The sequence below is a fragment of the Crocodylus siamensis genome, chromosome 2 (assembly GCF_052110815.1).
Source record: "Crocodylus siamensis isolate JL-2025a chromosome 2, ASM5211081v1, whole genome shotgun sequence".
Classification (NCBI taxonomy): domain Eukaryota; kingdom Metazoa; phylum Chordata; order Crocodylia; family Crocodylidae; genus Crocodylus; species Crocodylus siamensis.
This window is the reverse complement of record NC_143396.1, coordinates 151,293,461-151,309,426: the sequence shown is the minus strand read 5'-3', so window position 1 is coordinate 151,309,426 and position 15,966 is coordinate 151,293,461. Positions and strand designations below refer to the sequence as shown.

The 15,966-nt window shown below is 39.1% G+C and overlaps 1 protein-coding gene across 14 annotated transcripts in view; it reads right to left on the bottom strand.

Moving 5' to 3' along the window:
* Nucleotides 1-15,966, bottom strand: part of PDLIM5 (PDZ and LIM domain 5) — a 190,460-nt gene that overhangs the window by 126,980 nt on the left and 47,514 nt on the right. For all 14 annotated transcript variants that reach the window (XM_090037097.1, XM_090037084.1, XM_090037089.1 and 11 more), the window contains exon 3: nt 8,154-8,305. In XM_090037097.1, the coding sequence (XP_089893223.1) occupies nt 8,154-8,305 (152 nt within the window). The remainder of the gene's footprint in view (nt 1-8,153; nt 8,306-15,966) is intronic.

Here is a 15,966-nt window from a genome sequence, read left to right as displayed (position 1 = left end):
TCAGTCCAGTCTCTTGGTTTTGCTGAGCAGTTACAGTACTTTTACACTTTTCTATAGCAAGGGTTGAATCAGAATGGCTTTAAAAATCTAAGATTCCAGTTTGCCAAGGTACATCTAAAAAACTGAAAGCAGTAAAGACAGCATGCATTCATGTGCGCAGAAAATTCAGGCACATTAAACTGCACCTGGGCACACATCTGATCTTGCACCTGTCAGGAGCAAATCTGCTCCCCACAGGAGAAGTTCAGTTCAGGACTGCTCCTGCCCTGCTCCATGCTCCCCCAAGTGCCAGCCCTGGGCTGGAAGGTGTCATGGGGGTAGCTGTCCAGCTCCATGTGGCTGGGAGGGAGCTACCCTGGAGCTAGTTCCCCCGCCTCCCCCAGAGATTGGGGCTTAGCCAATTAGCAGTTGTGGCCGCGTGCTGCCTGGGCTGATCAGGAGTAAATTGCTCCCTGTCAAGGTCTACACATACGCTTCAACGCATTAGTTAATGTACCATTTTTCTAGTACCTATATACTGGTACTAGCTAACAGCACAGTAGGCTAATTTAATGTGCAGTAATTGACATTCACATGTAGATAGTGACCCTTTATGGTGCATTAGATTAGTCCAGGATTTTTGAACTGGGGGTACGTGTACCACTGGGGGTACTTTGGAGGGTGTCAGAGGTTACACGGCAGTGATGCTGAGACACCGTTGACATTTCCAGTTTCACTGCCACGCTGGCTCCCCCTGCTCATGAATTCGCCACCGGGGATTCCCTGCCTCTCGACCAGCCACCAGGGATACCCCGACCAAAAAAGCCTCTCGATTAATCTAATGTGCAATAAAGCATCTTGTGTAGATGCACCCAGTATGTGTACAGTAAATGCAAACATAATACTACTACTTCCTCTCTCCTACACTTTGTTGGAATCATTAACAATGATACCATTAAAATGGTTACCTCTTTTGACTCGGTCAATCTCGTATTGTGCATTTGCTTAGTGAACTAGGGCTCTCAGCACAATTAAAAAAAATAGAGTAGTGACAAAATCTTACTGCAGAAGGGCCTTCCTCAAATGAATTATTGGATGAATGGCCTTAAAAATCATGGTTCAAATTATGATACCTGGCAGAGGGAGCCAACTGATTTTAATACTGACTGCTTGAGCCAAAGGGGCTTTAACAATAGGCCCTTCTCCTAGGATTAGCAGGAATAGGCAAGTGTTCTCTTTTGTCATGGACACCTGATGCTATCAAAGAGGAGTCCAGTCAGAAAGGGCCACACTGCTGTCAATTTTATCATGAATTATTTAACACCGGTATGTTTTCTTAAAACCACGTCTTCCTGGATCACAAGGTTTCACAAATGCACATTTCATTTATGAAGGCTAGGAACTTTGTTATTGTGGAAACATAAGTAATTATATAATAAAGGCACACAAACCCAAAGAAACAATAATAAAAAGAAACCTGCCAGCCAGTGTGTATTTATTAATTACTCCTATGACTTTTTGATGTCTGATTCATTATTTTTGAACACTTGTGACTCAACTGTTGTCTGTCCCATCTCCCAGCATGAACCTGGACTTAGGCTCCATGGGTTCCATCACCGTGATTCTCAAAGACACCCAATTAGTTTGAGGTCTCAAGTTGTTATAATACTAAATATTACTTTAATCCAAGAGCAAGTTAGGGACATTGCACTAAATGCAATAGATATAACTGCTGCCCTGATGTGCACACAAACTATGTTTCACCCTTGATACAATGAAGAATGGAGTTAACAAGGCAAATGAGAGCGGTAAAGTGAAGAAAAAAGTCAAATATCAATATTATGCTGTGATCAATAAAGCACATTACACAACAAAGACTTTTTATTCCCTTATTTTATGCAGGTACACACAAACTTATTTGGCTAGTTTTTTGTGAGTCTTGCACAAGAATGCAGTCTTCAGAAGGGACTGACATGGGGAAAAAAACCTGGAATAGATTGCTTTTGTATAGCCTTGCTATTTTTATTTTTATTTTTATTTTTTTTACTCATCTGTTGTTTCAGTCACTTCCAATACCCTAGCTAGAATGAAGGGGATGTTTATCTATAGAGTTCTGCACACAAAAGTGAAAGATCAATGCCTGTGGCCTGATCAATGGGAGATACAAGTACCCAGAACTTCTTAAATCAGATCTTTGACATTTCTAAAGACTCATCCGTTTGTAGTATGGGAGCTGAGCTCCTCCCCTACATTCTACTGCTGCAATACTTAACTGATTTTGCTGGTTGAATGCACCCATTCAAAAATAGCAATTTACTTAGATCACTTTAAAACTTTGCATATTTTTAAAGGGAAACATGCGGACCATTCCCAGATGTAAGTGTTTATAAGAACAGGGGCTTGGTGGACCAGTACTTTGGCATTTTAACATGAACAGAATTAGTTCCCTTCCCACAACATCATGGCCTACAATGGAAAAATACAACTATTTCAGATGGCAGCTAAGCACTCAGATCTGGCCAACCTCTGGTCTCACTGAAAATAATTAGTTTTTTTACAACGAAATTCAAGGAGAAGAGTTAAATTCTAACTCAAGGTATAGGTTGTAGCCATGTTGGTTTAAGAACATAGGCAGACAAGGTTCTTTGAGTAAATCCCATATCTTTTATTAGACTAACTCAAATAGTTAGAAAAATACTTTGCAAGCTTTTGGGTACAAATCCCCTTTGTCAGGCTGACAAAGTGCCTGCAGCTCGTCTGTGCTCTTCCTGGATGGAATAGTAAGGAAGCCAGAAGCCTGTATGTTTGCAAGAAAGCCAGTCAGTGAAAATGTAAACTGAGGTAGTCAATGGGTGAGAGATAGGTAGGTGTGTACATGTGTGTGTGTGTGGGGGGGGGGGGGAATGAATACAACTGGTAAATAGTAGACAGGTTAGTTTTCTAAAATAACTTCAGCATGATATCACAATTGTATAGACTTCTCTGGTCAGCAGTATCAGTAAATAATAGCTTACTAGACCATGGAGTATTGTAAAGTTTCTTTTCCAATGCTTGCATGTTTGTATTAATAGATTTTTTTCAGATGCTTGATGGGTATGACCTCACGTAACAATAAATATTCAAGATTTTTATCTTTCTGGCTTTTAAGAACTGAAAGCCCATGGAGACAAGATCCTGGAGAAATATTCCCCAAAACATTTAAAACAGGTTCTCCCTAGCTATACACTTCAGTAACCTACAATACTATTTATTGAAGTGTATGCTAAATTACAAAAGGTGAACAGGTGCCTAAAAAAGGGCAGCATCTGGTTTCCATCTGTCCTCATGGAACCAAGAAAAATACTTTTAAGTGAAAAATAAAATATTGGATGTAAAAGAGTAAGATTTTGGGGAAGAATGACACATACCACGAAGGACATTTTCATAATGATGAAATTAATTTCCTAAAATAAGAAGATAAGCAACTGCACTGAAAGTTGCACAAAAGCCAGTTAAGTCTGTGCACAAAAATAAAAAGGTAAATATGAGGAAAAAAATCAGCAAAAGACAACTAAAGGACATTATAAACTTTAAAGAAGAACTTTGAACTAATGCTGTCCTTGGAAAATGATGAAACTCCTTTGAAGAACTAATAGTAGATACCTGAGAAAACTTTTAAATATATGTAGATGTTAGACTCACTATGGTGCACATCTGGAAAATACTAATATATACAGATGTTCTTAAGAAGTCTCCAAGCAAGGTGCCCCTTTTAAAAATGTGGTCGTTGTAAGTCTTTCCTTCCAAAGACAATTAACAATTACATATTTAAACACTATACTGCACTGTTTAATTTAGGGAAAAAGTCCCCCCTCGAATATATCGCCTTCTAATTTTTTTTTGAAGTTGAAAAAACTTCATATGCAGTCAGTTTTCATAGTCAGGCAGCTTTCATTTATCTAATGTAGATTCATTTTATTTGAAGACTTAACAGCATGTCAATAAGCTTTTTCATTTTGGACTGTATGCAGTGCACACATCCTATTAGGTCCAATATCACTGTCAGTCTCACAGATCTCATAAACCTTGATAACATGTCAGAATCTTGCACTGAGATCAAACAAATCATGTTCTTTAGGGACATCAGTGGTCTTTCTATGGGCAAAGGCTTTGTGTAGTGCATCATGAGTGCTACCAAATACAACTAACAAATTAAACTGCATTAATAATTTCACATATATTATCCTGATTATAACTCAGCTATCTAACTGAATAAGAAATGATGGCCTCTCTCCTCATCTTTAACTGCATCATAAAACTACACCAATATATGTCAACTATACCACAACTCAAAGTACCTTTGTAATTAAGAAAAAAAAAAAAAAGCAGAAGCACTATGTTTTCAGTACCATATTAACCACCCCCCCAGTATCTTCTAATTCCTTAAGTTCTACCCTTTCCCGGTTTATTATGGTCTCTCCACCACCATGCATCCTTTTCTGTACAATACAAGGATACCTTGACAGATATTAAAAAAAAAACAAAACAGGGAACCGCTATCTGTGAAATTCCCTCTTCTGTGCAAGCCACATCCTCTCTTATTCAGCTGTATGAATGGGTAGTCTAGCAGTGTATTTGAAAGTCAAACATTTTGGCATTGTATTAATACATAACAAAGAGCAAAAATAAAAACAAATAGAAAAACAACACAGAAGAAAGTTGCTTATAATAAATCTCAGATTTTCCTACATATTTTAAATATCACATTGTTTTAAAACATTCTTTATCCTGAGCTAACATCATACCTTAGCATCTCCCCCATTACTTCAGTCTTTTGGGGAAAATAATCCCTTAAAAAATAGAAGTCTTTTTATAAAGCTCATCTGACTGCCTTAATTTCTCCTGAGAGGAATGCCTCCTACAAGCAGCTAGTATCTGTAGTTATTATGAATCAAACCAATCTTTAAAACATACACACAGAGATGGCTCTCCACCCTTCCCCCTTTGCTTTAAAAAAAAAAAAAAAAAAAAAAATCAAAACAATTCTGTTACTGAACAACCAAAGCTCTGATGTATTCATAGCTAAGGGATCTAGGAGAGAGTTGCCTAATACTTCTTTCTTATGGGATTGGGAAAGGATTGGAAAAAGCTGGAAAACATGGAACTATGAACTGGCATGACCTCAAGGCAGGATATCAGTCCCCCTCACATAGTGAAAAGATGCTGGGACTGGAATGAGAGGATTGTTTCTTTGATCTGCAGCAGGCTAATCCTGAGATAAATGACACATCCTTCAGTTGTCATGTAGCAGACTCCAATGAGTCAGATCCTGTATTGGGCTAAAAGGACTTACTCATTTAATATTAGCTCACTTGAAAGAATAATCCCAAATCTTTTAAGTAAGCATACTCATATCTAGAAAGCAGCAAGCCCAGACAGGCCTGTTGTCTGAATGAGACCTGACTATCAATCCCACCATCTTTCCTTTAGTCTTGCCAGCAATTTGTGACGAAGCAGAGGACAATTAAACCATTTCTCTCCAGAACTGCCTGTAGGAAATTCAGTCAAGAGGACTTCAAAAAATGAGTCATTGGGCTTCCTGACTGTTCTTGGGTGATAAAGATGCTATAAGTGATATAACTAAAATTGAAGGGAAAAATGGCAGGTGGAAATCTGGGCTTCTTGTGACTGGCGGACATGTAATCATAAAAACCATAGAAAATTAGCATGGAAGGGACCTCAGGATGTCATCTAGTCCAACCCCCTGCTCAAAGCAGGACCATCCCCAACATCATCCCAGCCAAGGTTTAGCCAGGTCTTAAAAACTTCAAGGAATGGAGACTCCACCACCTCTCTGGGTAACCTCTTCCACTGTTTTACTATCCTCTGAGTGAGACAGTTTTTCCTTGCATCTAACCTAAACTTTCCATGCTGCAACTTGAGACCATTGCTCTTTGTTGTCATCTGCCACCACTGAGAACAGTCTACCTTCATCCTCTTTGGAGCCACCCTTCAGATAATTGAAGGCTGCTATTAAATCCTCCCTCAATCTTCTCTTTCCTGACTAAATAAAGCCCAGTTCCTTCAGCCTCTCCTTGAAAATCATGTGCCACAGTCCCCTAACCATTTTCAGTGCCCTCCACTGGACTCTCTCCAACTTGTCTACATCCTTTCTGTAGTAAAGGGCCCAAAATGGTACTCCAGATGTGGCCTCACCACTGATGAATACCATGGAAAACTTGCTTCCCTCAATCTGCTGGCAGGGCTCCTGTTAATGCAGCCCAGTATGCTGTTAGGCTTCTTTGCAACAAGGGCACCCTGTTGGTTCATATTCAGCTTATTGTCCACGGTAACCCCCAGGTCCTTTTCTGCAGAGCTGCTGTTTAACCAGTCAGTCCACAAACTACACATAATGACCTTATTTCCCCACACGTGCTTTTAACATCTGGTTTGAGGGTTTCCTCAAATAAGATGCATATACACTGAAGATGAGGACTGTGATTTCCATTTGATTTCCAGCCTGCCCTTCCATCCAGGAACAAAGCCAGAAGGTTCTCCTTGTCTTAGGCACCTGAGGGCCAGTGAAAACCAGAAGAAGGCTATCTCCTGCCATCTTCCTGATACAGTAAATTAATGGGATCATCTGGGTAACAGAATTTACCTAAAGCTCAAGGAGAACAGAGAGAACAAAGAGAAATGACAGTTTGGACTGCTGGAAAATGTATAATCCCTGTAAAAGAGTTCCTTCTGTTTTTACAGTCTGTCCTTCCAATAGAAAAAGGATAATCGTTTTGATAATTCTGCGTAATTCTTGGAAAGTGGTGCATATTCTGTTATGGTCCCAAGCTTGCTTTCCAGGGAAACAAAATGTTTTCTCCTTCAATTTAAAATAAATCTATAATCCAAATACTCAAAATCAGTGGCTCCCAACCTTGGGTTGCAACCCAAATCAGGGCTGTGGGACTGCCCTTCCCACATGACTGCTGCTGCCCGCCCCCATCCCCTGCAATCCTGGCTTGGTCTGTGCTCTGCTGGCACAGCTGGGCATGAGTGAGTCATGGGGGCGTGGGTCACAACCTGGATTTAGGGTCACAGCAAAAAAAAAGGTTGGGAGCCACTGCTCAAAATGGTATGTATTAGCTAGGACAAATAAATATATAGTTTTATAGCCTCTGGTGGCATTGACTTTAACCAGTTCTTACCATCTGCCCTAAATATCAACTTCTGAATCAAACATAGCTCAAATCCCATATCAACATTTTATCTCCTGTCATTTCTTTACAACCTACCTTAAATACTCACTTAAAAGAGAAAAATGTAAAAAAGGGTGACACGTTGTACTAGTGCATGGGGTTAACAGCCTTCTTAGTGTAGTTCTTCACTGAAGAAAGCTTTACTTACATATCTGTTACTGTAATGAACACAGCTGTTGTAAGCCACCCATAACAGGCTGGCAGTGTTTGCCTGAAGCAGTATATCCTGTTAACAGACACTGGACAAGCTGAGACAGTCTTCTCTTAAAATTCTGTTTGTGTTAGCAATCATGAATCCACTCATATTTAGGATATCTTATCTAATTCTATTTGGATATTCTATCAACTCTATTCACAAGAAGTCTAGCAGACATGATGATTATGAAGCTAGTAAACATCAATGCTTTCTTAATATAGCTCTTTAATTGTTACTCTTCCCACTGTCAGCAGCCAAAGGGAAGGGGCAAGCTGGGGACTTCATGATCACTGAATCATTGAAACAAGCAACTTGTTTTATTTAGACAAAGAGGTGGAAAAGTTTTTGAAAAAGAAGCCATAGAGTATGAGCTGAGTAGTCTGAAGGGTGGAACCCCAGAAGCATCCAAGCCTGGGATGGGGGAAGGCAAAAAGTTCAGTTTAAATCTCCTCTGCATTACTCTTTAGTATTAAGAAAACAGATCTCGAAAAGGGGAAACCAGAGTTAAAAGTCTATCCTACACAGGATGGACTAACAGTGGGTTGGAAAAAGCCTTTCTCTGTTCATAGTAGAGTTGTCTGGGGTACAGTACACAGAGATGCATTTCAGGCTACCAAGAAATTACCTTGCAGTTATGGCCATTAACTGCACATAGGTAACCACATTTACAGGTTATCAGCCAGAAAATAATTGAGATTAAAAATTATTAATTTTGTCGATTTTTTAAAAAAGAAAATAACTTTTACCTTTGCAGAGTCATAGTCAAATTTCCTGTGCAGGCCTTAATCTTGTTTTGTGCTTCCAGATGAGTCATCCCATCTGCACTTATGCCATCAATGGTGAGAACCACGTCGCCTATTCCCACATTTGCTCGAGCTGCCTTGCCACCATCACTTAACTGCAACAACATAAAAGCAATAAGTTAATAAGAATTTTCTTTGGGTTACTTTAGTGCTCTTTGAATACAGCAACACAGATTATTGGCACAATTTTGTGCTTATCTGTGTACTCAGTATAGAGTATACATGCACATATCTCTTACATGGATTATTCTGTCCCTCTGTGGTATGTTATTGTATAATTACAGTCTGTCTGGTCAAAGATTTAATAATAAAAGACCTTGTAATTACATTTGTCATGGCCTTTACTTCATCTCTAGATACCTATGTTACAAAGAAAATTGATGAGAGTTTAAAATGTGCTCATTCTTAAAAACAGAATCCAACTTCTGTTTCAGAAGCTAAAAGACCTGCTCATCTACCATTAAAGAAGTGGGAATATAAGTACAAGAGAGGTGGATCACTTCCTTTTGAATTGAAGCTTTTCATCTCTTAAGGTCCAATTCTCTGTCTTTTCTCAGAAGCAGATGAAAAGTTGTATGAAACAGACTTTCTAGTCTAGTTTTAAAATATAAACCATCTTTTTTACCAATATAATTTTATTACAATTGTGCAGGAATGTCCAGGGCTTGAATATGAGTATGGAGTATTTCATCAATAGAGGAACTTTCCCATCCCACTGCCTACTATCACAGTCCAAAATTCAACCTGATAGATATCAGAAGTAAAGGAATTCTCTCTCCCCCACCTCACCACCTCCTTTAAAAAATAATAAGTTTGTTTCTAGTAACCACAGTACGTATTCTAGACAGGATAAGAGAGACTTCTTTAAAAGCTTGCCTCTGATCAAACCCACTATGAAAATTCAGCTTAATCCCCCTTCAGCCTATTTGGATATAAGAGCTAAGCAGAGTCTGTGTTAGACTAGGTTTTATTAACCCCCCTACAGAACAATAATTTTACCTTTCCATTTGATGCCACTAAATTACAAATCGCCTTCATCCTCTCAAACTGAACTAAAATTAAACAAGCACATTGAAGGATTTACAAATTAATTTACATCAGTGGCTTGCAATATCTGGATCATTTTATACTTGCCTGTAGTTTCCTGAACAGACATGGTACAAATTGCTTTACTTCCAGATGTTAACATATTACAACAAATAAACAAACAAAGAAACAGCCAAAGATCCCCCACCCCAAAAGCCAAAATAACTACCACAACCAACTACATGCATTCTTCTGGCATATTGATAGAGACAGTTTTCTTAGTACATAAACAAGATTCAATCTTCAAAAAGGAAATGGCACTGTTGTCAGTTCTGGGATTTAGTTTCTTTATCAGGGAGCTGTTGCTAACTGTACAGAATTTATCCAGTGGGAAATCATTGGGCAAAGCCCTAAAATCTGCACCTGCCTGGATAGAAGGGCAAACACATTAAATATTTTCCTTATAAGTACATTTATATGTCATAGAAATACAGAGACAATATGCGATTGTGAATAGGAGGAACGTGAGCTGCATATTATTAAGTGGGAAGCCAAGGCAGCTGAGCACTAATAAGAAATAGTCGATGATTAATTAAACTCTGTATACATCCCACCTATTGACCAGGGATAATTATCATATATCATGGAAGACACTGGAGGGAGGGTGTTTCAATCTCTGGTGACAAGTATTGTTTTTCTGCCAAGCAATGCATGCTTGGCCCTAGGAGCAGGGCCACACACAGTGTTGTACTTTCACCTTTTTTTTAAAAATTATTATTATAATAAAGGATTTTTTTTAAGTCTCTTTTTCCCCACCACATCCCCCCTTCCCCCAAGCTGCCCCTCAGCTGCAGCTACTCTTTGCTTCCCTAATGAACCTATTTAGCATGTTGGACTTGGACTTCAAGATTGTACATTTTCTCTATTCCTCATCAAGTGGGTGAAGGGAGCATAAGCCACCTGGCAAATTTCCTACTGAGGATGGCAACCTTGAAAAGCTACAGAAACCAGTTTGCAAGCATTGCCTTCAACAGTGCCCCTTAACATTCTGCTGTGGAAGACAGTCGCTAGTCCTAAATGTATAACCCCATGAATTATGTTGGGAGTTTCAAATGAGAGGAGTTTCAAATCTCTGGTAATATGCTTATTTTATTACTGACAAATGTTTCATGTGCAGCTTCTGGGAGTGGAGCCACAAACACTTCTGCACTTTTACTTTTCTATTTTTAATATTTTTATAATAGAGGCTTTAAAAAGTCTCTCACACATACACATGCACAATTACACAACATTTCAGAGATGTAAAACATTAGAACAAGGAAATCAGAAACAGTTAACTCTGGAAGTGAGTCAAGACTGACAATTTTCAGGATACTTAGAACTAGAACTATTAAAATATTTAACAGCAGTATAAAATGGGCAATGAAAAACAGTTATTAAAAAAAATACATAAAAGGACTTTTTCCAAGTATGTTTTAGAATTATTAAATACAGATGAATTGCCATTTGTATAGCACAATATTTGTCATAAGCTATCAGAAAAAGAGCCACAATTCATCACGCAGTTCCTGCACAGATCTAACCTATAATGACATATAAAAATAAAGATGAAATAGACTGATTCTTTTTGCAATGCAGTTTTTGTGATAAATTAAATCCAGTGTCCATAGAACACATACAAGTGGAAATCAAGCTGAAAAAGGCAAAAAAGTATACACAATAACAAGACAGTGAAAGAATGAAAACAGTTAACAGTTCCACTAGCCAAAATACATGTATATGGGAAACATGTTTTTGCTTTGTTTTAAAATAAATGAACCAGAACTTTTTCACCATTAGAAACTCACTCGGGCTTGAAGAATTCACTCTCTGTTCTACCAAGGCAGAAAAAGATTGTAGAGCTGCAAGAATAGTTGCAGAGAGCTTTGTCCAAAATTGTTAAGGACATGGTTCATAAAGAATAAAGACTGGTCTCACAAGTTCAGACACTTTCAAAAACGCTTTTAATGCATCCAACTAGCTAATATTGTCCATGTAGTTTTCATGTCTAATTTGAGGACCAAAAGGAGCTAATTTTCGGAGACTGGAGATCTGGCATTTTCTGGAAATCAGATATGTCAATTCAGGTATTGGTTATTTTTGAAAATTCTGGCCTTCTGTAATAGGCATCTGCTCATTGTGTGCAATAAAAGCACTTAAACAGAAAAAGAAGAGAGCCACTACATAAAGATGCTGATGGAAGCGTAATGGTTTCATTAGCTAATATGTAAAAATAAATTATCATAAATATTTACTGTAACAGTAGGACTAATAACTTCAAAAAGTGAGATGGCAAGTTTCCATCTTATGCCTACTGACTCCCTCTGTACAGGTATGGAAGAAAACATAAGGAACTGAAATGACAAGTCGGATTAGCTATGAATCTAACTTCCAAAACACAACAATCTCTGAACCCTTCAGATTAGTCTCAGTACAACATTTACAAAGCAAACTACTTTTCTACCAATTTGACTTTACAGTGATAAAACCTAGATTTCTTTTCCTTTTGTACATCACACTTCATAAAAAAAAAAATATACCATCCATAAACTGCAGAAAGAATCCAATAAAAAGTTTTCCACTACATAGATTTAGAGTTCCATGTGAACTCTGGAAAACGCTTTTCATCTAGCAGACCTGCAGAGAAATTTCATAATCTATCACCTGCTGAGGCCAATCACTGCTGATGTGAGTCCTCGCCAGCCAGCCTCTCTTTGGCCCTGCAATACCAAATGACTTCATAGCTTACAGTCTCAATTTAGTCTTTGCCATTCAGAGGTGCTCAGACTACTTCAATACACACCAAATCATCCAAATATCAGACTGTATTACACATTGAATTACGAGAGTTAAAAGATTTGGAAAGTCTTTAAATATCTTTACACAAAACCCAAATGTGTGCGCTTTATTCAGCTTTATGTAGTTTACAAACAGCATCTACTTTATTTTGAAAATGAAATAGAAAAGAAAATAGAAATAGAAATTTCCACAGAAATATAAAGTCTTTTCCTGTATGTTTTAATTAGAAGCTTTAAAAAGGTGTCTGCCTTTGTCCTTAGACCAACATGGCTACAACCTACACCCCTTTCATAGCTTCATCGTTGGCAGGGTCAGAAGGGATCTGAGCAGATCATCAACTCTGACCCCCTGCCATGGGTAGGAAAGAGTACTGGGGTCAAACAACCCTGGCAAGGTGATTATCTAGCCTCCTTTTGAATACCCCCAGGGTAGGAGCCAGCACCACTTCTCTTGGAAGCTGGTTCCAGATCCTAGCCGCCCTGACTGTGAAGTAGCGCCTGCCTCCTGATATCTAGCCTGAATCTACCCTCAGTGAACTTATGGCCATTATTCCTCGTTACTCCCGGTTGTGCAATAAACCCCAGAGCAGTTTGAGATGGAGTCAGCTGCTCCCGGGCACTGCATCTATACATGTGCACCTAGGACAGCAGCAGTTTGAACCAGGGTAGAACAGCCCCAAGCTGGCAGCAGGCTTGGAGAGTCAGCTCTGGGCTCCAGAATCCGAGATAAACACATGTAAAAAGGTGAATGGTGATTGGTTAAAAGGCCTCCAGAAGCTTCCAGGCTTTGGTCGAAGTCCGCCCAGTGACCAAAGAAGTGGAGTCAAGGTCTTAGACATGCACTCATAACAAAAAGACATGTAAATAAGTGAAATACATAGGCAATTCCATGCTAATGAAATAAACAGTAAACAGAGGCGGAGCTTGAGATGGGAAGGAATAAGGGTGGAACAAAGGAGGGTACAAAGGTGGAGTAAATGCAAATGAACCTGAACCAAGGTGTATAAAAGTAGAAGGAACTAATGTTTGGGGCAGCTCTCCAAACATTATTGTTGGAGCTGGCCTGAAGTTGTTTCCATTTTGAATAAAACTGTTGTGAGCAATACGTGCTGGTACCTGCTTTCTGAGCAACTGCATCGCTGCTTCCCTAGTTGTTGGGCATTGCATGGAGTTGGGGTCTAACAAGCTCTTCAAAGTTACTCAGCTCTAAGTAAATGTAAAAAAAAGTTAGTGGATCCTATCCAACCTGGAGACAGAAAGTATAATTCATGGATGATACCTTCTTATGCCATTTTTTAAATTGCTTTCCTGGTGCCCTCTTCTCTTAGCATTTCACAACATATACACTAAAACAGGGGTTTTCAAACTGACTAGTTACAGAACTCTTTCATATAAATTTATTCAGCCACAGAACCCCTACCCCTGGCTCCACATGTCATGTGAACTAAAGCAGAGCCAAGCAACCTGGCCCAGTAATGGCGGCACACTGTCTCCTGCCCTACTCCTTCATAGCCCCCCAATCTCTCTGCAGAACTCCTGATGAGCAGGACACCATTTGAAAGCTGCTGTGCTAAGAATTCTTTTGACCTCTTTACTAGTGGGCAAATTATAAAATCACCCCTGAATTTGTCCTAGTGACTGGTAAATACAAAAGTTCTTTGGTTTGTGTCATTTAACAAAAATGTCACAATTTGGCTCAACACTGTTAGCAAGTCAAGAATGCACACACTGAATCGCCAAATACCATTTGCAAGGTTACACAGGCTTACTATATAACCTTGGAAATTCTTATTCAAACACTTATATGGATTTTACTTCATTTGTGAACTCTAATGAGGCAGCCTAAATTAACATGGCTGCAGGAAAATTAACAGTACCATACATTAAAATGACAGTAAATGTGTGTTGCTCAGGATCCTGGCACACGTTCATTAAGGCCACCATGGGTGTGATCTTGGGATCAAGGATCAGGTCACAACTGTGCCCTTTGTACTTGTCAGTGCAGGGAGAGCCTGAGATCAGCTAATTGTCAGCTTCAGCCATGGGAAGTTTAAATCCCATGAGCAGCAGCTCTGGTACGGCTGCTGGGTGCAGGAGGTGGGAGAGGAGGGAAGGATTAAAATCAGAGGCTTCTGGCAGGGATAGCTGAATGGCTTTCCCTGCCAGGGACTTTAAGCCACAGGTGTGCAATTTAAAGTTACTAGTGGGGGAAGTCCTTCAGATCCCCTTGTGCCAAGAAATTAATTGAGGATGATGTTGCCTGATATGGGGAAGTTTGGATGCATGAGTTTAAATTCCTTAGAGTGGGAACCCATTGGTTAAGGTGGAGAACTGCGGCTGCCCTAGAAGCCAGTGTTAACAATCAACTCATTGTTGGGCATCTGCTCTTGGCAGTCATGGTGTGTGGACATGTCATGCATTCAATTTAAGGCTCTATACAAACCAGTCAAATAAATGTTTTATGTGGAACATTTTTATGGTTGGTTTACCATTTTATGGAGTCTTAAAATTGGGTGCAAATTTAATCATGACAAAGATAATGTGCGTCAAGGGTCTGTGGAAAATACTGTACTCTTTGGTGACTGAAAAGTGGGGCTCGACTAACAGAACATTTAACATCCAATGTCCCAATTTAAATTTCAAAGGACACAACAGACTCACTCCAACATGCCAAGGAAACTCTAACCAACATCTGCTGCCACCACAAAGTCTACTTAAGCACATTTATTTTAGATGCAGCACATTTTAGGGAAATGAGCCAATATTAATTTTACAGCTGCACCACAACAGAAGATTCCATTAATATGACCTCTTACAAACAAATAACTTACTGCTGAAAACTAGCTTTATAGAGAAGATCACCCTTGCAAAGTTTATTTTTTATGGTACCGTAAAACTCTCTCTCATGCAGCCAAGCAACTGGGAAACGCATGAACATGATTTTCCAAAATCCCTTACTGGAGGCTGACACACCATAGCATGGCATGTGCCTAATGACATTTACAGTACCCACAGGTGTCACATTTATTTTCTCTTTGGACTGCAAGCAACAGGATTCATGCGAACTCTTTACAAATAGATCTCATACTACTATATTGCTCTCATGCAAAACGTAAAATCTCAATGCCAAAAATAACAAATCTTGCATAAGAAAGCACCTCTCTTCCAGATAAATTTAGATGTGCTTTACCAAATTCACTGACCATATACACATCATACCACTCCTATGCAGCAGTGAAATAAGCAACATCTGCTCTAAAACACAGACTGAAACTAAGGAAGGAAATATTACGTAACAACCACCTTTTGCCTAAATTGAAATTTAGACATGACACTAAGGACACTAAAAGGACACTAAAAGTTCCATTCCTACAGGGTAAAGTGGGAGTTTTGGTGACCAGACATTGCACTGAAAAGCAACAGCATTTTTTGTAAAATGATCAAGTTAATTTTTTCTGAAAGTTGAAAAAGGGACCTGATTCTGCTCCTTATTAAATCCAGGTTACAGGCTATAAGTAGATGTTACAGTTTCACCAAAATCAAGTATTTCATCCCTGGATCCTACAGATGTCCATACTCATTGTCATGTTTCAAGTACCTGTAAAGCATGCTGGATGAAATGTGCTAATGCTCTTTTCCAGGGCATCATTCTGTGTATTTCTTTGAGTACTGTGTGCACTTTTGCTCATCTAACTTAACTGCAATACACTCAAGGGACAAGCCTGTCATGCCGTGTGCACTCCCTGGTCAGTTGCTAGCAGAAAAGCAGCAATGCCATCAGCAATCCCACAATTTGAGGATGATCTCTACCACGGCTCATTCATGGGTTTTGAGGTGACTTAAGAGTCCAATCCTTGAGTTACAGATGCTTCCGCAAAAGTTGCAGGTCTTTC